A 25,377-nucleotide genomic window follows, 5' to 3' on the forward strand; every position below is an offset into this window, starting at 1 on the left:
ACAGCGACCACAGAGCGCTCCTGATGCGCGTCCCGGGGGTGCGCGGTGAGGGGGTGCGCTGTCGGCAAGAGGTTAATTCCTTTTTTAATATTCAAAGTAAACTCGTCCATCCGTCTACATCCCCATACTTTATTTTGCTGAGAAATCACATTGAAACCCTCCCCCCCTCCCCCAATAGCATTTCTAGCTGTGGCCATCATGAGTAAGGCGCTGTATATATGAATGGAAGCTCACTCTACACAACAGAAGAGACTCCGGGAAATTTGTGTAGATTTGATGTGATATTTACTTTTAGTATATAGTGTGTGTGTACAGGGCTAGACTGGGACAAAAATGTGGCCCTGGACTTCATCCAGACTGGCCCACTGGCAGGTTTCTCCAATGTGGGTGGCCGGACAGGGAGAGGAGGTGAACGCTGCGGGGAGAGATAGGAGGTGAACGCTGCGGGGAGGGAGAGGAGGTGAACGCTGCGGAGAGGGAGAGGAGGTGAACGCTGCGGGGAGAGAGAGGAGGTGAACGCTGCGGGGAGAGAGAGGAGGTGAACGCTGCGGGGAGAGAGGGGAGGTGAGCGCTGCGGGGAGGGAGAGGAGGTGAGCGCTGCGGGGACGGAGAGGAGGTGAACGCTGCGGGGACGGAGAGGAGGTGAACGCTGCGGGGAGGGAGAGGAGGTGAACGCTGCGGGGAGGGAGAGGAGGTGAGCGCTGCGGGGAGGGAGAGGAGGTGAGCGCTGCGGGGAGGGAGAGGAGGTGAGCGCTGCGGGGAGGGAGAGGAGGTGAACGCTGCGGGGAGGGAGAGGAGGTGAACGCTGCGGGGACGGAGAGGAGGTGAACGCTGCGGGGAGGGAGAGGAGGTGAACGCTGCGGGGAGGGAGAGGAGGTGAGCGCTGCGGGGAGGGAGAGGAGGTGAGCGCTGCGGGGAGGGAGAGGAGGTGAACGCTGCGGGGAGGGAGAGGAGGTGAACGCTGCGGGGAGGGAGAGGAGGTGAACGCTGCGGGGAGGGAGAGGAGGTGAACGCTGCGGGGAGGGAGAGGAGGTGAGCGCTGCGGGGAGGGAGAGGAGGTGAGCGCTGCGGGGAAGGAGAGGAGGTGAACGCTGCGGGGAGGGAGAGGAGGTGAACGCTGCGGGGGGGAGAGGAGGTGAGCGCTGCGGGGGGGGAGAGGAGGTGAGCGCTGCGGGGAGGGAGAGGAGGTGAACGCTGCGGGGAGGGAGAGGAGGTGAACGCTGCGGGGACGGAGAGGAGGTGAACGCTGCGGGGAGGGAGAGGAGGTGAACGCTGCGGGGAGGGAGAGGAGGTGAGCGCTGCGGGGAGGGAGAGGAGGTGAGCGCTGCGGGGAGGGAGAGGAGGTGAACGCTGCGGGGAGGGAGAGGAGGTGAACGCTGCGGGGAGGGAGAGGAGGTGAACGCTGCGGGGAGGGAGAGGAGGTGAACGCTGCGGGGAGGGAGAGGAGGTGAGCGCTGCGGGGAGGGAGAGGAGGTGAGCGCTGCGGGGAGGGAGAGGAGGTGAACGCTGCGGGGAGGGAGAGGAGGTGAACGCTGCGGGGGGGGAGAGGAGGTGAACGCTGCGGGGGGGGAGAGGAGGTGAGCGCTGCGGGGAGGGAGAGGAGGTGAGCGCTGCGGGGAAGGAGAGGAGGTGAACGCTGCGGGGAGGGAGAGGAGGTGAACGCTGCGGGGGGGGAGAGGAGGTGAACGCTGCGGGGGGGGAGAGGAGGTGAACGCTGCGGGGAGGAAGAGGAGGTGAACGCTGCGGGGAAGGGGAGACAGAGGATCGGAGGGGGTGGCGGTCCGCTGTCACTGAAGCTGGCCCACTGAGCCATCGGCCCACCGGGAAACTCCCTGTAGTCCAGATGACCAGTCCACCCCTGTGTGTGTGTGTGTGTGTATATATATATATATATATATATATATACTATATCTGCATTATTATGTCTATATACTGTGCGGCAGATATCTGTCGGAGCCAACAGAGATACAAACCAGCGAATAGAGGCAAGTGCGGAAACAAGTAGGTTGTTACCAGGACAGAACACTCACCCCCCCCTCACCCCCCCACCACCACCAGTTTACCTGCTTCCTCCTCTCCCCTCCACCTCGCTCCATCCCCCCCCCCCCCCCATCATGTGTTGCAGCATTTCCCAGCTTTATCTCACAGGCCCACGCTCCTCTGCATAATGGGATAAACACAGGGGGAGAGACCTCAGGCAGAGAGTGGATTAACGTGTTACTCAGGAGATGCGCCCCCCCCCCTCCCCTCCCCATCAGAGCAGAACAGGTACCGCATTGTAATTACCGAGGCTTCAATCCGCTCGGCGCCTGAAAGTTTGAGGATTACTGCGAGTGAGTGAAAATCATTACACAGGCCTGCGACTCGCTTTCCCTCACTCGGCTTACTCGCCGTTTTTTTTTATTCAAACGGGCTCGAGTTAATGCAAAAAAAATATTGCAGAGCCGAGGAAATTTGACGGCGAGCTCGGAAGTCGTTCGCCCCCTTCCGCCGCTGGACGTTCTCAGACAAATGTGCTGAACGAGCGACGGATGTGAGAGAGAAGTTGGCGATCAACACTCCGGATGTGAACAAAGTGCAGAAGACACATAGTGGGGCAGATCCACAAAGGAAGTACGCCGGCGTATCTACTGATACGCCGGCGTACTTTCAAATTTCCCGCGTCATATCTTTGTTTTGAATCCTCAAAACAAGATACGACGGCATCTGGGTTAGATCCGACAGGTGTGCGTCTTTGGATCGTAGATGCAATTCTTCGGCGTCCGCTGGGTGCCGTTCCAGTCGTAATCCGCGTCGAGTATGCAAATTAGCTATTTCCGACGATCCAAAAACGTACGAGCGGCCGTCGCATTTTTTACGTAGTTTCCGTTCGGCTTTTTTCGGCGTATAGTTAAAGCTGCTATTTGGTGGCGTACGCAATGTTAAGTATGGCCGTTGTTCCCGCGTCTAATCTGAAAATATTTGTATTTGTTTGCGTAAGTCGTCCGTGAATGGGGCTGGATGTAATTTACGTCCACGTCAAAACAATGACTTCCTTGCGACGTCATTTAGCGCAATGCACGGCGGGAAAATTAGGGACGGCGCATGCGCAGTTCGTTCGGCGCAGGGACGCGCTTCATTTAAATGAAATTCCCGCCGTGCTTTGTGCGAACTGACGTCATTTTTGCGATCGGCGACATGCGTAGCGTACTTCCGTATTCCCGGACGTGTTACGCAAACGACGTGAAATTTTTAATTTTGACGCGGGAACGACGGCCATACTTTATACAGCAATACGTTTGCTGTCTAAAGTTAAGGCACCCAAAACGACGACTAACTTTGCGACGGGAAACTAGACTAGCGGCGACGTAGCGAATGCGAAAAAACGTTGTGCAACTCCTAATTTGCATACCCGACGCTGGTTTACGACGCGAACTCCCCCCAGCGGCGGCCGCGGTACTGCATCCTAAGATCCGACAGTGTAAAACAATTACACCTGTCGGATCTTAGGGCTATCTATGCGTAACTGGTTCTATGAATCAGTCACATAGATACTCTGAGAGATACGGCGGAGTATCTGAGATACTCCATCGTATCTCAGGTGTGAATCTGGGCCATAATGTATATCATAAGTGTGCGCACAGGGTGTGCCAGATGTGCCTGGGCACACCCTAATCACGCTGTGCTGCACAGATTCCCTCTGCTGCTTGGCTGAAGATGAAGGGACTGGGGAATCTCTGTTTTAAAAAATTAGACATCAGGGGCCTGTTTAGACCTTTGATATTTCAACAAAGCCCCCAATTCGGGGCACCTAAAAAAAATGTATAAAAAAAATAATAATAACAATAATATAATATTAAATGAAATTGTAAAAAAAATTAAAATGTCAAAAAAGTTATGATTTAAAAAAAAAAAGTTATGATAAAAAAATAAACTACTGAGATCAATCTCTTCCCTACTGACCATGTCCTCTGCGCCTTGCCGCGCTCCTAAGGGGGCGTATTCGGTGCAGTATAAATCCTATATCATCATCATATATATACACGCGTGTTTGAGCTTTGGGTGCACACCCTAATGCCATGGTCTGCGCACATCTATGCTCTATATAGTTATACTGCGACAGGTTGGCTCAGCCCACAGCGTGTCCCCGGAGCCGATGCACAAATGCCGGAAGGGGGGATTAAAGCATTTTATTTGTTTATTATATATTTTTTTCGTTAGAGTAAAGGGTTCGAGTTCAGTTTTGGTTAGTGTTAGGATTAGGGTTTAGGGTTATTTATTATAATTGTATTTATTTTATCTTATTTATTATTATTTTTTATTTAATCATTATTATTATTATTATTATACGAATAATAATAAATAAAAAAAAAAAATAATCGCAGAGGTGATCAAATACCACCAAAAGAAATTTCTATTTGTGGGAAAAAAAGGACGTCAATTTTGTCAGGGTACAACGTCGCACGACTAAGCAAATGTCAGTTAAAGCGACGCAGTGCCTAATCGCAAAAAAAATGGCCCGGTCATTGAACAGCCAATTCTTCCAGGGGCTGAAGTGGTTAAAGCGTTTTATTCATTTATTATAATGGGGGTTTTTTTTCGTTCGAGTAAGGGGTTCGAGTTAAGTTTTGGTTAGTGTTAGGATTAGGAGTTAGGATGAAGCCTCGTACACACGATCGGAATTTCCGAAAAGTCAGATGGACTTTTTCCATTCGAAATTCCGACCGTGTGTATGCCCCATTGGAGTAATTCCATCGGAAATCCCGATGAATTCCATTGGAGTTTAGATAGAGAACATGTTCTCTTTTACTCCGTAAGGAATTCCCTTGTGATTTTGGTCGGACGAAGGTCCGATCGTGTGTACGGGGCTTTAGGGTTATTTATTATAATTGTATTTATTTTTTTATTTTATCTTATTTCTTCTTATTATTTTTTTGTATTTATTTATTTCTTATTATTATTATACGAATAATAATAAATGAACAAATAAAAATCATAAATAAAAAATAATTAAATTCAATAAATACTAAGGGCCAGATCCACAGCCAGCCGCCGTAACTTAATTTTTCCCATTTAAGTTACACTGCCGGAAAATTTCTACCTAAGTGCCCGATCCACAAAGCACTTACCTAGAAATTTTCGGCTGTGTAACTTAAATCCGGCCGGCGCAAGGCGTTTCTATTCAAATGGGGCGAGTCCCATTTAAATTAGGCGCGCTCCCGCGCCGGCCGTACTGCGCATGCTCACGACGTCATTTTCCCGACGTGCTTTGCGCGGTTTTACGTTGCGCCGAGTTTTGAGAATCGCGACGGGCATAAAAAAAAAATACGAGTTGCGGCGGAAAAAAAAAAAAATTGAAAAAAAAAAAGACGGCGACGCGGGATAGAAGGGTCTACTTTTACAAGGCCTAAACAGTTTACACCTTGTAAGAGCAGCCCTAATTTTACGATTGCAAACTAATACTTACGGAGTAAAAAGGAAGCGTAAAAGCTTCGTGGATCTCCGTAAGTGCTAATTTGCATACCCGAAGCGGCATTTCGACGAGAAATGCCCCCAGCTGCGGTACTGCATCCTAAGATCCGACAGTGTAAGTCCCTTACACATGTCAGATCTTCTCCCTATCTATTGGTAACTGATTCTGTGGATCAGTTCCAAAGATAGAAACAGGGATACGACGGTGTATCTACTGATCCCTTTTGTGGATCTGGCCCTAAGTAACAATAAATAAATAATTAACCCTTAACTTTAACCCTTCCCCCTTAACAAATTAAATAATAAAACTAAACACCCTAACACAAAGTTTGAGTCTGGGTGTTTATTCTTCTTCTTATTTTATTTATTTTATATATATATATAAATATACAGAGCTTTTTTTCTCAGAAAATAGGTGCAGGAACTCAACTACGACCCCGTTCAGATTTCACAAACAGTAGAAGAGTCTTAAAGGGGCATTAAATACCAGGATTGCATTACATACAGAGTGCAGAGTGCAGAGTTCAGGGTTACACACAGAGTGCAGAGCTGTTGCTTGTAAACACAGAAACCAGACTTCTGTGTTTACAAGTGATTGTGGTGAGCAGGCACCAAATGGTCTGAGCCAGAGGTGGTGGAACTGAGTTCCCCCAAGTTCCCCCTGAAAAAAAGCCCTGTGTGTATATATATATATATATATATATATATATATATATATATATATATATAAATATACACACGATGTGACCCTTGTACTGGAAGGTTTTGAGACCCCTGATAAAAGGGTTTGAAATAGAGGCGGATCTTTAGATGGAACATTGTGATTCACGTGAGCCCCGGAGCGGTGTGGTCTTTAGGTTAATCCCTTGGTAAATCCGATCCAAAACACCATCCTCATCATCCTGTCTCTAGAGCTGCAAATATTCCGAGTCTTTCATGGAATATTGTAGGTAATTCTATCAGTTTTTTACTATGGAGGAGTATAATGGTGCCCCTGGGGAGATCCTTCCTGCAGAGGTCAGTCCTTCCTTATTCCGGGTCGGGTTTTACAATAAAATGGCATTCTTTTGGTCCTGTCATTCTACTTTATACCATATTTGATCTTTTATCTTTTTCTCAGGCAATTTTGGCAGCTGCCATGCATATCAAGTAATGTAAATCTTCACAGAATGATATTTCTCCATTCTGTCTTCCAGAATATTTCACAAACAATTATACAAAAATTACATTAATAAAAAGGAAATAAAACGTGTGATGGGAAATAATAAAGAACTGTTTGCAATTGAAACAAAAAAAATAATAATCGTTTTTAGATGAATTCCGGCGAATTGTAGCCGCGGCGCCATGACGATTTTTTTTTTGCTTGCAGGTGTTCATTGCGATAACGTGTGCGCCCAAGGACGCTGGGGGCCCAACTGCTCCATGTCTTGTCACTGTGAGAATGGGGGGTCGTGCTCCCCCGAGGACGGAGGCTGTGAGTGTGCGCCAGGATTTCGGGGGACCTTGTGCCAGAGAAGTAAGGAGAAATTCAACTAATATTAATTATTATTTTATTTTTTGTAGACTTTTTTTCAACCTAACTATGTAACTCAAAACCATCAGGGGGGTACAGGCAGTACACCTGTAAGGGGCCCGGATGGCAACCCCTTTAAAAAAAACTATATACCGTATTTATCGGGGTATAGCGCACTCCCGCGTATAGCGCGCACCCCTAAAGTTGCCCCGAATCCTGTGGAAAAAAAGTTTTTTTTGTACTTACAGTTTTGGTGTCTTGCGCGGCGTCCATCGGCGGCCTCGTCGGGTCCGGAGTCCGTCTGCGGCTTCGGGTGTCCTCTTCGTCGGGTCCGGCGTCCTTCTGCGGCGTCCTCCCCGCTCGTTTCCCGCGCCGAGTTTGAATACTGCGCCGACATATACAGAGCGCAGTACACTCGTGTATTGTCGGCAATGCTCGGCTACTCTCGCGCTGACGCTGACGACAATACACGAGTGTACTGCGCTTGGTATATGTCGGCGCAGTATTCAAACTTGGCGCGGGAAAGCGGGTATCGGCGTATACCGCGCACCCACGATTTTGCCCTGATTTTCAGGGCAAAAAAGTGCGCGGTATACGTCGATAAATACGGTGTATATATATATATATATATATATATATATATATATATATATATAATTTTTTTTTAGGCGTCCGGAGGTCCCCAGGGCCCCGGACAGCAACCCCCCCCCCCTTTTTTTTATTTATTTTTTATTTAAAAAAAAGTTTTTTTATTTTTATTTATATATATATATATATATATATATATATATATATATATATATATATATATATATATGAATATTATTATTATTATTAAAGGGCACAGAGGTCCCCAGAGCCCCCGGATGGCAACCCCCCCTTTTTTTTTTATAAAAAAAATTACATTTTGTTTATATATATATATTTTATATTTTATATATATTTTTTTTTTATTAAAGGGCTCAGAGGTCCCCAGGGCCCCATGTGCCAACCCCCCTTTTTTTTTTATAAATGTTTATTTTTTTATTTTTGTTTATATTTTTTTATTTTTTATTAAAAGGCCCAGAGGTCCCCAGGGGCCCAGAGGTCCCCAGGGCCCCGGATGGCAACCTCCCTTTTTTTATGTATTTTTTTATAAATGTTTATTTTTTTTTTATATTTTTTTTTTATTAAAGGGCCCAGAGGTTTCTTTTTTATTTTTATTAAAGGGCCCAGAGGTCCCCAGGGCCCCAGATGGCTAACCCTCTTTTTTATATATATATATATATATATATATTTCTTAATTTCTTCTGTAAAGGCCCCCCCCCCCCATGCTTCTCAATTTCCGGCAGCAGGACCCCCCCCCCCCTCGGTTCTCTGCTCCAGGGGGCCCATGCCTGAAGCTGTGTAAGGGGCCCCAAAATTCCTGATGGCGGCCCTGGTTACAATGTAACATTTCTCTAATGCCGCGTACACACGGTCGGAATTTCTGACAACAAATGTTCGATGTGAGCTTGTTGTCGGAAAAACCGACCGTGTGTAGGCTCCATCGGACATTTGCTGTCGGAACTTCCGACAACTAAAAATTTGAGAGCTGGTTCTTAAATTTTCCGACACCAAAAGTTCTTGTCGAAAATTCCGATCGTCTGTATGCAATCTCCGACGCAACAAAAATCCTACGCAATGCTCGGAATCGTTGAACTTCATTTTTTCTCGGCTCGTCGTAGTGATGTACGTCGCCGCGTTCTTGACGTTCTGAGTTTTCCGACAACATTTGTGTGACCATGTGTGTACGCAAGACAAGTTTGAGCCGACCTTCAGTCGTAAAAAATAAATAAAAGGGTTTTGTTGTCGGAATTTCCGATCGCGTGTACGCGGCATCAGGCTGCATTCACACCTGAGTGCTTTTACGGCGTTTTGCGCATTTGTATGTAGCGTTGTTTTTGGGCTGTGGCGTTTTTTTTATCAGCCAATAGAAAAAAAACAATTTTCTGTTGCATCGTTTGTTGCTAGTTACTTTAGCTTTTGTTTAGCTTTTATTTCTTTTTTTTTTATTATAATTAATTTTTTTATAATGTTTTTTTCGTTAAGGTAAGGGGCTCGAATTCAGTTTTGTTTAGTGTTAGGATTAGGAGTAATGCCGCGTACACACGATCGGTCAAACCGATGAGAACGGTCTGATGGACTGTTTTCATCGGACCAAACCGATCGTGTGTACGCCCCATCGGTTATTTATCCATCGGTTAAAAAAATGCAATCTTGTTTTAAATTTAACCGATGGATTCCTAACCGATAGAATAAAAAAACGATCGTTAGTAGGCACGTCCATCGGTTAAAAATCCGCGCATGCTCAGAATCAAGTGGACGCATGCTTGGAAGCATTGAACTTCATTTTTTTCAGCACGTCTTTGTGTTTTACGTCACCGCGTTCTGACGCGATCGTTTTTTTAACCCGTGGGCCAGATTCAGAGACAAGATACGACGGCGTATCTCCTGATACGCCGTCGTATCTCTGAGTGCGGTCGGTCGTATCTATGCGCCTGATTCAGAGAATCAGTTACGCATAGATATCCCTAAGATCCGCCAGGTGTAAGTGTCTTACACCGTCGTATCTTAGGCTGCATTTTCTGGCTGGCCGCTAGGTGGCGCTTCCGTATATTTACGCGAGGAATATGCAAATTAGTATTTACGCCGATTCAGAAACGAACGACCACCCGGCGTTTTTTTTTTTTCGTCGTTTGCGTTAGGCTTTTTCCGGCGTAAAGTTACCCATGCTATATGAGGGGTATGTGCGGCGTATCCTATGTTAAGTATGGCCGTCGTTCCCGCGTCGAAGTTTGAAAATTTTACGTCGTTTGCGTAAGTTGTTCGCGAATAGGGCTGGACGTCATTTACGTTCACGTCGATTCCAATACGTCATTGCGGCATACTTTGGCGCAATGCACACTGGGATATTTTACGGACGGCGCATGCGCCGTTCAAAAAAAACGTAATAAAAAGCGGGGTCAAGTCAAATTTAAATACAACACGCCCCCAACATCCCCATTTGAATTACGCGGCCTTACGCCGCAACACATACGTTACGCCGCCGCAAATAAGGGTGCACGTTTTTTCTGAATACAGAACTTGCGCCCAAAGTTAGAGCGGCGTAACGTATCGGAGATACGTTACGCCGGAAGAAAGATACGCTCAGGTATCTGAATCCGGCCCATGGTGTGTAGGCACGACGGATCGTCGGTCAGCTTCATCGGATAACCGATGGAAAAATCCATCAGACTGTTTTCATCGGATTTACCGATCGTGTGTACGCGGCATTAGGGTTATTTATTATTATTTTTATTTATTTTTTATTTTATCTTATTTATTATTATTATTATACGAATAATAATAAATGAATAAATAAATGTAAAATAAATACACAAATAAAAAATAATTAAATCCAATAAATACTAAGTAACAATAAATAAATTATTAACCCTTAAGTTTAACCTTTACCCCTTAAAAAGTTTAATAAATAACTAAACACCCTAACCCTAAATGTTTTTATATATATTTTTTGGGGGATATTTATTATAGCAAAAAGGAAAAAATATTGGGCCGGATTCAGATACAATGGCGTATCTGTCCGGCCCGCGTAACGTATCTCTGATACGTTACGCCGCTCTAACTTTGGGCGCAAGTTCTTTATTCAGAAAGAACTTGCGCCCTTAGTTATGGCGGCGTAACGTATGTGTTGCGGCGTAAGGCCGCGGAATTCAAATGGGGATGTAGGGGGCGTGTTTTATTTAAATGTGTCTTGACCCCGAGTTTTTTACGTTTTGTTTGAACGGCGCATGCGCCGTCCGTAAAATATCCCAGTGTGCATTGCTCTAAATGACGTCGCAAGGACGTCATTGCTTTCGACGTGAACGTAATTTACGCCCAGCCGTATTCGCGAACGACTTACGCAAACGACGTAAAATTTCAAAACTTGGCCCGGGAACGACGGCCATACTTAACATTAGCTACCCCTCATATAGCAGGGGTAACTATACGCCGGAAAAAGACGAATGCAAATGACGTAAAAAAAAAAGCGCCGGGCGGGCGTTCGTTTCTGAATCGGCGTAAATCCTCATTTGCATATTCCTCTCGTAAAAATACGGAAGCGCCACCTAGCGGCCAGCCTGGAATTGCAGCCTAAGATCCGACGGTGTAAGACACTTACACCTGGCGGATCTTAGGGATATCTATACGTAAATGAATCAGGCGCATAGATACGACCGGCGGAACTCAGGAGATACTCCGTCGTATCTCTTTCTGAATCCGGGCCATTGAATTTTTTTCAATATTGTCGCTCTATTTTTGTTTATAGCGCAAATAATAAAAACCGCAGAGGTGATCAAATACCACCAAAATAAATCTCTATTTGTGGGAGAAACAGGACGCCAATTTTGTTTTGGGAGCCACGTCGCACGACCGCGCAATCGTCAGTTAAAGCGACGCGGTGCCGAATCGCAAAAAAGGGGCCAGGTCCTTTAACCTGCATATTGGTCCGGGGCTTAAGTGGTTAAAGAATACCCAATCATGTGCGTAGGAAATAACAAAAACAGCATTTTTTTTTGCTTGCATGTGATTGGATGATGAAAGTCAGCAGAGCTTCAACTCATTTACTAAGCCTTGGAGCAACTGCAAAGTCCTCAGTCTATTTGCCTTCAGTAAATCCACACCCCAATGGTCTTTATTATACCAAAATGACTTCTTCACGTCACCATTGATCGCCATCCTGTTTTCCTTGGCCCGGATTCAGTAAGATTTGCGCATAAATTACGGAGGCACAGGGCAACGATTTTGCCCTGCGCCCCCGCAAATTTGCGCCGCTGCCCTCGATTCACGGAGCAGTAGCTCCGTAAATTGCGAGGGCGCGCCGGAAAAATTGCCCGGCGTAAGCGCGCGCAATTTAAATGATCCCGCAGGGGGCGGGAATCATTTAAATTAGGCGCGTTCCCGCGCCGATCGTAAAGCGCATGCGCCGTCGGGAAACTTTCCCGACGTGCATTGCGGCAAATGACGTCACAAGGACGTCATTTGCTTCAAAGTGAACGTGAATGGCGTCCAGCGCCATTCACGAAATCACTTACGCAAACGACGTGAAATTCAAATTTCACGACGCGGGAACGGCGGGTATACTTTAGCATTGGCTGCCCCTACTATTAGAAGGGGCAGCCTTACGCTAAAGACGCCGTACGGAAACTCCGTAACTTGCGTACGCAGGGCCCGCGCAACATTGTGAATCGGTGTTAGTATGCAATTTGCATACTATACGCTGACCACAATGGGAGCGCCCCCTAGCGGTCATCGCAAGAATGCAGCCTAAAATCTGCGTGGCATAAGAGCCTTATGCCACGCAGATTTTAGGCTGCAGTCGGCGTTACGATGTTCCTGAATCAGGAGCATTCGTAACGCCGGAGCAAGTCAGCAATTGCGCTGCGTAGCTATGGTTACGCAGGCGCAATTGCTCTCTGAATCCGGGCCCTTGTGAATAATAAGAATAGGACGGGGGTGGTACTAAAATCTATTCCCCCCCCAAAAAACACAGGAACGCCGTTGATGAATATATAATTGCGGGTTCCCTTGATATCTTTGTACATTGTGCTCAATCTTCGGCGCCGCTTGTCTGCTTTATGCGGCCGGTCATTTCATGCTGGGCGGAGGATAAAGAGAGACTCTGCATTGTGATTAGGCGGAAAGGAAATCATATTTTATGTATTTGTCCCCCTGTAGATATATTTACATAACCCGTCCACAGACCTCCATATATCTTCATATCCTTTCATATTTCCTACATTTCCAATGCAGTTGATTGATTTATGTTGGTTATAAAGAGAATATTGCAGTGGCGGCTGGTGCTGCAAATTTTTTGGGGGGGGCGCAAACAAATGAAAAAAACAAACAAACATCAATTGCCGCCACTGTGCCCATCAAACGCAGTCACTGTGCCATCAATTGTTGCCACTGTGCCATGCCATTAAACGCAGCCACTGTGCCATCAATTGTTGCCACTGTGCCCATCGATTGTCGCCACTGTGCCCATCGATTGTCGCCACTGTGCCCATCGATTTTCGCCACTGTGCAATGCCAAATGCAGCCACTGTGCCATGCCATTGTCGCCACTGTGCCCATCAATTGTCTCCACTGTGCCATGCCAAACGCAGCCACTGTGCCATCGATTGTCGCCACTGTGCCATGCCAAACGCAGCCACTGTGCCATCAATTGTCACCACTGTGCCATGCCAAACGCAGCCACTGTGCCATTAATTGTCGTCACTGTGCCATGCCAAACGCAGCCACTGTGCCATGTCAAACGCAGCCACTGTGCCATGTCATTGTCGCCACTGTGCCCATCAATTGTCTCCACTGTGCCATGCCAAACGCAGCCACTGTGCCATCAATTGTCGTCACTGTGCCATGCCAAACGCAGCCCCTGTGCCATGTCAAACACAGCCACTGTGCCATGCCATTGTCGCCACTGTGCCCATCAATTGTCTCCACTGTGCCATGCCAAACGCAGCCACTGTGCCATCAATTGTCGACACTGTGCAATGCCAAATGCAGCCACTGTGCCATGCCATTGTCACCACTGTGCCCATCAATTGTCCCCACTGTAACATGCCAAACGCAGCCACTGTGCCATCAATTGTCGCCACTGTGCCATGCCAAACGTAGCCACTGTGCCATGTCATTGTCGCCACTGTGCCCATCAATTGTCGCCACTGTGCCATGCCATTATCGCCACTGTGAATGCCAAACGCAGCCACTGTGCCATCAATTGTCGCCGCTGTGCCCATCAATTGCCGCCAGTTTGCCCCCCCCCCCCCCCCGGGACTTACCTTTCTCGGTCAGCCATCCTTGGATCGATCCCTCGAAGTAGTCCCGCCCTCAATGTCGCTTCAGCCAAACAGGTTACCGGTAACCAGAACCAGTGAACCTGATTGGCTGAGACGCCTGTCAGTGTTAACCAGGGAATGCACACCCCCTGCGTCCCCTGGTTAACTATTTGGAAGCTGATTAGAGCCCTCAGGCTGTAATTGGAAAGCCTATCAGAGCCACTGGCTCTAATAGGCACTTCCAAAGCCAACCAGCTGCCGTTATTCAGATGGCCGGCGCTCGCCAGGGGGCCGGCCATCTAAATAGTGGGCGGCAGCGGCGACGATACATAGATACATGCAATGCATGAATCTATGTATTGTTTTTCAGTGGCGGTGCAGGAGAGAGAGGGGGCGGCGCTCCTGCGCCCTCTATGGACGCACCGCAACTGGAATATTGAGAAGAAGGCGAAGGAGGCCACTTGGATGAATTGCAAAAAACATCTTCAGTCTTACAGATAATGTTCAGTTGAATGCGACTAACTACTACAAGCTATAACATGACCTGGGTAAATGAAGACCTACACCGACATAAATAGGATAAACAGTGGAACCTCGGATTACAAGCATAATACATTGCAGGAGAACGCTCGTAATCCAAAGCACTCGCATATCAAAGCGAGTTTCCCCATAGCAGTCAATGGAAATGAAAATTATTTGCTCTACATTGACTTCTTTGGCATGCAATACCACATGTGGCCAGAGGTGGGGGGGGGGCCCCCGGAGAGCCTCTGTAATACTTGGAGGACAGCTCGACTGAACTCAGAAAATCTCGATCTGAGTTTTTCAGGGTATTTCCGAATGGCTCCGATCGGCTCCGCTCATCTCCGGTGCCCCCGAACCTCAGACCAAATGCGGTACTGCACACCGCTGTGGCTTGAATCCTGCTCAGTGAGAAATGCAGCAGCTACTGTAAGCAGAAAAGAGGGTCAACAATGCCCATTTGCACGCCTCACTGTGCCCATTGCAGCCTCACTGTGCCCAACCTCACTGTGCCCATTTGCAGCCTCACTGTTCCCATTGCAGCCTCACTGTGCCCAACCTCACTGTGCCCATTGCCACCTCACTGTGCCCATTGCCACCTCCCTGTGCCCATTGCCACTGAGCCCATTGCCACTGAGCCCATTGCCACCTCCCTGTGCCCATTGCCACTGTGCCCATTGCAACTGTGCCCATTGCCACCTCACTGTGCCCATTGCAGCCTCCCTGTGCCTGAGTCAGTGTATCTGAAATGTTTACAGGCTGCGGGCGTCCATTCATTGTTTAAAAGTCGCAGTCTCCTCCTGGTCCCGTTCCTTGATAGGCATTTCCCAGCAGCCTATCACTGACCTCTTCTCATCCTCGGACTCAGTTTCCCAGCAGACATTGGCCCGGATTCACATACATCGGCGCATATTTATGCCACCGTAGCGTATCTCCTTTACGCTACACCGACGTAACGCAGAGAGTCAAGCACTGGATTCACAAAGCCAGTGCTGCCAAATCTGTGCTGGGTTTCTTAGGCGTAATTCGTCGTAAGTGGGAGTGGGCGTGAGCCATGCAAATGAGGCGTGACCCCATGCAAATGATGGGTTGAGTCTCAGACAGATACATATAGTGAACGGCGCATGCGTCGTCCCGTGGACGCAACCCAGTGCGCATGCTCAGAATCACTTTGGAACTACTCCTTGAGATACGACGGATCACTGCCAAAGGCGTGAGCGTAACCTACGCCCAGCCCTATTCACGTCCTAGGTTAACTACGTAAAATACGTCGGCTGTGTTCCCTGCTGCAGCCCTTTGCATGGATGCTGCTGACTTACACCTTATGGAGCATAACTTTACGCCGGACGTAGGACTTTACGCGCACTGCGTCGGACAAACGTACGTTCGTGAATCGGCGTATCTCCCTCATTTGCATATGTGAATAGAAAATTTAACGGGGTGCGCCAAATACGACCAGCGTAAATATGCGCCCAAGATACGCCGGCGTAGGCAAGTTACGTTGGTCGGGTAAAGCCTATTTTCTGGCGTATCTTTCAGAGTCCGGCGCATAGATACGACGGCGCATATTTACACTTATGCGGCACATCTGTAGATACGTAAGTGCTTTGTGAATCCGGGCCACTGTGTTCAGTGTTCCACCAATCACGGACGTCTTTTCATCCTCGGACAAGAGAACGTCCGTGATTGGCGGAACACTGAACACAGTGGCCTGGATTCAAGAAGCAATTGCGCCTGTGTAACCATAAGTTACACAGCGCAATTGCTTACTTGCCCCGGCGTAACGAATGCTCCTGATTCAGGAACCTCGTTACGCCGACTGCAGCCTAAGATATGCGCGGCATAAGGCTCTATTAGCAGGGGCAGCCAATGTTACGTATACCCGTCGTTCCCGCGTCGCGAAATTTGAAATTTACGTAGTTTGCGTAAGTGAATCGTGAATGGCGCTGGACGCCATTCACGTTCACTTTGAAGCAAATGACGTCCTTGCGACGTCATTTGCCGCAATGCACGTCGGGAAAGTTTCCCGACGGAGCAAACGCTCTACGCTCGGCGCGGGAACGCGCCTTATTTAAATGATTCCCGCCCCCTACGGGATCATTTAAATTGCGCGCACTTACGCCGGGCATTTTGCCGTCGCGCCCACGCAATTTACGGAGCTGCTGCTCCGTGAATCAAGGGCAGTGCAGTAAATTTACGGGGGCGCAGGGCAAAAACGTTGCCCTGCGCCTCCGTAAAAAATGCGCAAATCTACTTGAATCCGGGCCAGTGTCTGCTGGGAAACGCCTATCATGAACGTTCTCTTGTCCGAGGATGAAAAGACGTCCGTGATTGGTGGAACACTGAACACAGTGTTTGCTGGGAAAATGAGTCCGAGGATGAGAGGACCTCCGTGATTGGCGGAACACTGAACACTCTGAGCTAGATTCAGGTAGCTCGGCGCTTCTTTTGGCCGGCGTAGCGCATCTCATATGCGCTACACCGACGTAAAACAGGGAGCCCAGACCAGTATTCTCAAAGATCTGGCGCCGTACGTTGCGCCGGCGTAGTGTAAATAGGCCGGCGTAAACCCGCCTAATTCAAACTAGGCAGCTAGGGGGCGTGCTTCATTTAAATTAGCCGTGACCTCATGTAAATGAATGGCCGTTCGTACGGCGCATGCGCGCGCATGCTCAGAATCACGTCGCAAATACTCCCTAAGAAACGTCTGCTCAATGCTTTTGACGTGAACGTAACCAACGCACAGCCCCATTCACGTAACACTTACGTAAACGACGTAAAATTCGACGGCTGTTCCGACGTCCATACCTTTAACATTGGCTGCGCCTCATATAGCAGGGATAACTGTACGCCGGACGTAAGCCTTACATAAACGGCGTAGCGGGCGCAAGTACGTTCGTGAATCGGCGTATCTAGCTCATTTACATATTCTACGCGTAAATCTACGGAAGCGCCCCTAGCGGCCAGCGTAAATATGCACCCCAAGATACGACGGCGTACTAAGACTTACGTCGGTCGGATGAAGCAGAAATTCAGGCGTATCTAGTTCCCTGAATAGCGCGCATAGATACGACGGCGCATCTTTCAACTTACGCGGCGTATCTATAGATACGCCGACGTAAAGGGTTCGTGAATCTAGCTCAGTGTCTGCTGGGAAACGCCTATCACGGAAGGGACCAGGGGAAGCCGCGACTTTTAAACAATGGACGCTCGCGGCCCTTCAGGTACACTGACTCGGGTATAAGCCGAAGGGGGTATTTTCAGCCCTAAATAAAGGGCTGAAAATCTCAGCTTATACTCGAGTATATACGGTAATTATTATTTAATTTTTTTATTTATTTTTTAAATGGAGAAGGGGGAGGGGGGAGTAGTCGTTGCTTAGTGATTGAGTCTCACGTGTTGATCATTTTATTATTACGGTAATAGATTTATTATTTATCTGCCTCTGTCCCTTATTATGAAATGGGTACTTTGTAATTTTTTCTGATTTCCCTTTGAAACTTTTTTCAGTTTGCTCTCCCGGGTTCTATGGACATCGCTGTAACCAGAATTGCCCTCAGTGCATTCACTCCAATGGACCGTGTCACCACGTCACCGGACACTGCGACTGTCTGCCGGGATTTTTTGGGCCACTTTGTAACCAAGGTACTCATTTGAACCTTTTTGTATTTTATGGAAGTTAACATGGCAGGAGGCTAAGGGAATGGCGCCCATTATTTGGATGATAACCGTACCAGTGTTTCTCAACCGGAGATGCCATCTGGGGTGGTCAGGGGTGCCGCATCTGTTTTTTTTTTTATTTATTTTTTTGCACAGTGTTGTGCATTTCCATGCCATTGCCATGCTATGGTGAAAATCGGAAGGTAGGACCCTCTTATGAAAATATGAGGGGGCGGGGGGCTGAGGACTTTGATGTGAAATTATGATGGAAATTCTAATTTCGTAAATTAGAAAATTAAGGGCCAGATTCACAAAGGTTAGCGGATCTTTAGATCCGTGTAACCTATGTGTTTTAAGATCCGCCCTCGCAAGTTTGTGAGGAAAGTGTCAAATTCACAACACACTTACCTCCAAACTTGCGACGGCGGATCCTAACTCCCCCAGCGGAATTCAAATTCCGCGGCTAGGGGAGTGTCATATTTAAATCAGGCGCGCTCCCGCGCCGATTTAAATACGCATGCGTCGTCCGGGGAATTTCCCGGCGTGCATTGCTCCCACTGACGTCAATAGGACGTCAGTGGTTGCGACGTGAGCGGGACTTGCGACGCGCGTGTTCGTGAATCGGCGTACGCAAACGACGTAGGAAATTTCAAATTCGACGCGGGAACGACGGCCATACTTAACAATACTTACCCCTGCTTTTAGAAAGGGTAAGTATACGACGGAAAACCGCTACGGAAACGACGTAAGAACACAGCGTCGGGTCCGCGTACGTTCGTGAATTTCGCGTATCTCGCTGATTTACATATTATTCAGTGTAAATCAGCGGGAACGCCCCCGGCGCCATTTTTAAATCAAAAAAAAGATCCGACAGTGTAACACAGTGTGACACTGTCAGATCTAGCCCTATCTATGCGTAACTGATTCTATGAATCAGGTGCATAGATAGGACCAGTAAAAATCCGAGATACGATGGTGTATCTGAGATACTCCATCGTATCTCTTTTGTGAATCTGGCCCTAAATTTCGGAAATTCGAAAATGTCAGAAATTCGAACATTCAGAAAATTTGAAAATCGAAAGTGTGAAATTCCAACATTAGAAAATTCGGAAATTCCAAAATTCAGGAATAGAAAATTCGGAAATTCAAAAACATACATACATATGAATGCTCCCATTATTTGCATATGAATGACGGTTATTTACATGTAAACACAGGGGGCCAGATTCTCAAAAGAATTACGCCGGTGTATCTACAGATACACCGGCGTAATTCGAAAATCCCGCCGGCGTATCATTGTTTTGTATTCTCAAAACAAGATTCACCGGAATTAGGCTAGGATCCGACTGGTGTAAGTCACTTACACCGTCGGATCCTAAATGCAATACTACGCTGGTCGCTAGGTTGCGTTTACGTTGATTTCAGCGTCGGATATGCAAATGAGCCGATACGCCGATTCCCGAACGTTTTTGCGCCGCTTCGCCATAGTTTACGTTGTTTCCGTAAGCGTAAGGTTACCCCTGCTATATGAGGGGTAACCTTACGTCGGTCCGCCGTATGCCATGTTAAGTATGGCCGTCGGGACAGTGTCGGGTTTTTCCGTCGTTTACGTAACTCGTCTCGAATAGGGCTGTGCGTTAATTACGTTCACGTCACAACCAATGTATTTGCGGCGTACTACGGAGCATGCGCAGTGGCCTACGTTTAAGGCCGGCGCATGCGCAGTTCGTTCGGCACGGGGGCGCGCTTAATTTAAATACAAGCCGCCCCCTTTGATTTACGCGGGGATACGCCGGGCCATTTAGACTACGCCGCCACAAATTACGGAGCAGGTGCTTGAAGAATACGGCACTTGCTCCAGTAAGTTGCGGCGGCGTAGTGTTAATGGCATACGCTACGCCCCGTTCGTAGATACGCTGATCTACGAGAATCTGGCCCAGGGTCTGCAGGTGAGCCATCTGTACACAACAATAGGGCAGAGCTGGGCAGCATTAGTAGCAGCACTTCACACTGAGATACCGGGACACAGCACAGGACTCTGTCCCGATATGGCTATGGCTGCAGGAAAGAAAGTTGTTCCATCGGTGGCGGTTTTGCCGATACATTCATGTACTTCCATAAATGTTCGGTCTGTGATCCCGGGGGGGGGGGGGGGGGAGCTTGTCCTGTGTGGTTGTGTCTGTTCCAGTCCAATATCGGAATGCAGATAGGACGCAGCGATGCAGACGATACAGGAATGACGCTTTATCACTGCCACCAGGTTCTCTCTCATTACCAAGATCTTTTCCCTTGGAAGACAAAATGAATGTAGAAAAAAACATTGCCTTGGAGGGGGTAGAAGGTGTTTTATCAGATTGTTCCGACGGAGGGGTGGGGGGTGCAGGTGACTAGGATTCGGAAGGTTGTACAGATGGAGGGGGGGAGGGGGAGGTACGTTGCTAATGTCCCTGTCACACGGCTTGCGGATTACGCTGTCTGTGTGATTGGACGGCTCTGTACAAAAGATAAGGTTTTATCACAATGGCATTTTTCTGATGTTTTCTAGCGGGATTCAGTTTCCTGATAATAAACCCCTGTCAGCCCACAACCCCCCCCCCCCCCCGCTATGTGAAATAATGCTGAAAAAAAAAAACATCATCTGACAGTGTATCAGGACCCCCCCCCCCCCCCCCACCAAACCCGAAACATCAACAAGCCGCATTGGGCTGTCTACGAGAAGCTGCATGGTGGCTGATAATAGGAACCCCCCCCCCACCTTGTGATAAATGAGAGTTTAATATTACTTCTCCTGCTTACCATGTCATTGCATAAAAATAACTCGTTATTTAACGAGCTGAGGATCTCATTGTGCGTTTCTTATAGAGTGTACGCCGCAGTGGCGGCTGGCGCTCAAAATTTTTGGGGGGCAGCAAACAAACTCCCCCATCAAACGCAGCCACTGTGCCCCATCAAACGCAGCCACTGTGCCCCATCAAACGCAGTCACTGTGCCCCATCAAACGCAGCCACTGTGCCCTTCAAACGCAGCCACTGTGCCCTTCAAATGCAGACACTGTACCAAATGCAGCCACTGTGTCTATCAAACGCAGCCACTGTACCCATCAAACGCAGCCACTGTACCCATCAAACGCAGCCACTGTACCCATCAAACGCAGCCACTGTGCCCCATCAAACGCAGCCACTGTGCCCCATCAAACGCAGCCACTGTGCCCCATCAAACGCAGCCACTGTGCCCCATCAAACGCAGCCACTGTGCCCCATCAAACGCAGCCACTGTGCCCATCAAACGCAGCCACTGTGCCCATCAAACGCAGACACTGCGCCCATCAAACACAGCCACTGTGCCCCAAATGTTGCCACTGTGCCTCAAGTGCTGTCACTGTGACCCCTGCCCACCCGCTGTCTGCCCGACACTTACCTTGTCTCGGGTGGGCAGTGGGTAACGGCGGCGAGCGGTGTCCAGTGTCCTCCATTTCTTCCCCGACCCCAATGCCTTCTCCCGCCCGTTCCTCCTCTCGCCCTCTGCTATGATCACAGCGCCTGTTCGTTTCAGCCAATCAGGTGACAGGTAGCACAGACCCTGTGCACCCGATGGGCTGAGAGGCAGTTCAATGTCAGCAAAGCAAATTCCTTCGCTTTGCTAACATACAGCTTCTCACATTTTTGGGCGCCTATTAGAGCCTCTGGCCCTAATCAGGTGCTTCCAAAAAACACCCACGCCGTGGTTCAGGTGCCCAGTGCCTGAAAAGGGGCCGGACACCTGAATAGGGGGTGTCAGCAAAGACCATAGATAGATTCATGCAATGCACAAATCTATCTATGGTAATTAGAGCGGTGCCAGGAGAGAGGGGGCGGCGTCCTTTATGGACGCACCGCCACTAGGGTGACCACGTGTCCCAGATTGCCCGGGACAGTCCTGCATCTTGCAGTTCTGTCCCGGGCACCTTCATTCCAGGACAATACAGTGTCCCGGAATGAAACTGACACAGCCAACTGATGAGAGAGCGGTTCTGGGAAGTCTATAACAACTGATGAGTCTTCAGCTGTCAATGGGCTTTCCCGCTGACAGCTAAATAAAAAATAAAGCTGCCAGTAAAAACCAAGTAAAATAAATAAATAAATAAACACGGCGTGGGGTCCCCCTCCCCTAGTCCATTCCAGACCCTTTGGGGGCTTCCAGATTCTGATAACCCCCCTGCTTGCATGCCATCACAACCACCAGCCAGGGTAAGATGGGGACGTGATGCTTTGGGGTAGAGCCCGTGGGTGCTGGTATGGACCGGGGGGGGCACTAGGTTTTTTTTTTTCTTTTTCTTTTTTTCAATAGCCAGGTGCCAGCAATTGTCATTCAAAGTGCAACAGCGCTGGAAACTAAAAATTGGTCTGGGCAGGAAGGGGGTGAAAATGCCCGGTATGGAAGTGGTTAAGGAGGATTCCAGATTCCGATAAGCCCCCCTCGCCCGCAGACCCCCAAAACCACAGCCCAGGGTTGTGGGGAAGAGGCCCTTGTCCCCATCGACATAGGGACAAGGGGGGTAATCCACAAAGATCGTGCCTAACTTAATTTTTTCCATTTAAGTTACACTGCCTTAAAATTTCTACCTAAGTGCCCGATCCACAAAGCACTTACCTAGAAATTTTGGGCTGTGTAACTTAAATTCCGCCGGCGCAAGGCGTTCCTATTTTCATGGGGGCGATTCCCATTTAAATTAGGCACGCTCCCGCGCCGGCCGTACTGCGCATGCTCGTGACGTCATTTTCCCAACGTGCATAGCGCGAAATTACGTTACGCCGAGCTTTGTGGATTGCGACGGGTCAATAAAGTTGCGTCGGGAAAAAAAAAGATACGGCGCGAAAAAAAAAAAATTCAAATAAAAAAAAAATCGCGTCGCTGGACAGAAAGGTCTGTTTTTACATGGTGTAAACAGTTTACACCTTGTAAAAGCAGCCCTAATTTTGCGTTTGCAAACTAAAACTTACGGAGAAAAAACGAAGCTGAAAAGCTTTGTGGATCTCCGTAAGTGCTAATTTGCATACCCGAGGCGGCATTTCGACACGAAATGCCCCCAGCGGCGGATGCGGTACTGCATCCTAAGATCCGACAGTGTAATTCCCTTACACATGCCGGATCTTCTGTCTATCTATTGGAAAACTGATTCTGTGGATCAGTTCCATAGTTAGGAACAGGGATACGACGGCGTAACAGCAGTTACGCCGGCGTATCCCTTTTGTGGATCTGGCCCAAGGTTCTTTAAGGCGGAGCAAAGCGCAAAAAGCATAAAAAAAGACATGCATAAAAAACACAGGTTTAAAAACACACCTTAAAACACACCTTGCAAAATCGAATGTTACTAGGCTATTTTCTCTCCGGGTTGAATGTTTTTCTTTTTATATAAGAATAGCATGAATCAAGAAAATACTGTACTATAGCCACTAGATGAAGCTGTTGAACATAGGAAATAAATACTTATATATTATGACTTTCAGCTCCATCCAGTGTCCACAATACAGTATTTTCCTGATTCGCGTTATTCTTAAGAATACCAGACTTGGAGAGAAAACAGCCTAAAAACATGCAGTGTTGCCAAAATCAATGTGCATCAGTTTCTCAGGACAAAAATCTCAGCAAATTCTTTAAACATACACTTTGTGAGTTTTTTTTTTTTTGTTTTTTTTTATCACCTAGTTAGAATAATCATATTGGATTATTCACAAAAAAAAAAAGTATTAGCTTGTGTTATCAGTGCAAATACCGCAAGCTGCATTTCTTGTGTTATTTTGCTGACTGATATATGTTAACATTTGCTACTATAAGACGCACGTCGATTCAAAAGAGAGATTACTAAAATATGACTTGGCGCTGCCTGGAGACGTTGGTGAGGCTCTGTGCGGTTTCTACTGAAAAGAGCAGAAAAGGAGGCGGTCTGATGTGCAGATAACCTACAAAATCCATGAATAAAAATCTGATTTATGAAGAATAGGAGATTTAGGTAAATGTGAAAAAATACAAATTCCCCCCCTATAGTGACATTTATCAGACGTGGGCAGAACGAAAAAAATGTGTTTTGTTTCAATTCGTTATTTACCGTATATACTCGAGTATAAGCCGATCCGAATATAAGCCGAGGCACCTAATTTTACCACAAAAAAAATGGGAAAACGTATTGACTCGAGCATAAGCCTAGGGTGTCCATGTGCATGCCTCACTGTGCCTCACTTTGCCTCACTGTGTCCATGCCTCACTGTGTCCATGTGCATGCCTCACTGTGTCTATGCCTCACGGTGCCCATGCTTTACTGTGTCCATGCCTCACTGTGCCCATGCCTCACTGTGCCCATGCCTCACTGTGCCCATGCCTCACTGTGCCCATGCCTCACTGTGCCCATGCATCACTGTGCCCATGCTTTACTGTGCCCATGCCTCACTGTGCCCATGCCTCACGGTGCCCATGCTTTACTGTGTCCATGCCTCACTGTGCCCATGCCTCACTGTGTCAATGCCTGACTGTGCCCATGCCTCACTGTGTCAATGCCTCACTGTGCCCATGCTTTACTGTGTCCATGCCTCACTGTGCCCATGTGCATGCCTCACTGTGTTCATGCCTCTCTGTGTCCATGCCTCACTGTGCCCATGCCTCACTGTGTCAATGCCTCACTGTGCCCATGCCTCACTGTGTCCATGCCTCACTGTGTCCATGCCTCGCTGTGTCAATGCCTCACTGTGCCCATGCCTCACTGTGCCCATGCCTCACTGTGTCCATGCCTCACTGTGTCCATGCCTCATTGTGTCCATGCCCAGAGCTGGACTGGGACAAAGATTTGGCCCTGGACTCCATCCAGACTGGCCCACTTTGACAGGTCTCTCCCATGGTGGCCGGACATCTCCCGCACCCCCCCCCCCCCCCCCGGCCACCCAAGCCCCCTCTCCCCCTTCACTAGCCACTAGCCGTTCTACTTTATTAGAGTAGAACGGCTGGTACTCTTATAGGCAGTACCAGTGGGGAAGATAGACATTATTTCACCTGGGGCAAAGAATCAGTTTGTTGCCCCCCCCATGGGACAAGATTAGGCCGAAGTGAGAAACTCCGAGGGCCATAGCTCTTGAGTCAGCTGTCTGTCCCCTCCCCCATGCTCCTTCTGGCCCCCCCTGCTCCTCTTGTCCCCCCCAGGTGAACGCTGCAGGGAGGGAGAGGAGGTGAGCTCTGTGGGGAGGGAGAGACAGAGGAGCAGAGGGGGGTGGTCCGCTGTCACTGAAGCCAGCCCACTTGCCATCGGCCCACCGGGAAACTCCCTGTAGTCCCAATGGCCAGTCCATCCCTGTCCATGCCTCACTGTGCCCATGCCTCACTGTGTCCATGACTAGACTGCTATGGAAGGGGTGCCCGGTTTTG

The 25,377-nt window shown here is 48.3% G+C and overlaps 1 protein-coding gene across 3 annotated transcripts in view; it reads left to right on the forward strand.

Moving 5' to 3' along the window:
• Positions 1-25,377, forward strand: part of MEGF11 (multiple EGF like domains 11) — a 766,818-nt gene that overhangs the window by 610,775 nt on the left and 130,666 nt on the right. For all 3 annotated transcript variants that reach the window (XM_040342265.1, XM_040342267.1, XM_040342266.1), the window contains exons 14-15: positions 6,821-6,967; positions 17,839-17,973. In XM_040342265.1, coding sequence (XP_040198199.1) covers positions 6,821-6,967; positions 17,839-17,973 — 282 coding nt within the window. The remainder of the gene's footprint in view (positions 1-6,820; positions 6,968-17,838; positions 17,974-25,377) is intronic.

This window comes from Rana temporaria, chromosome 3 (assembly GCF_905171775.1).
Source record: "Rana temporaria chromosome 3, aRanTem1.1, whole genome shotgun sequence".
NCBI classification, from domain to species: Eukaryota; Metazoa; Chordata; class Amphibia; order Anura; family Ranidae; genus Rana; species Rana temporaria.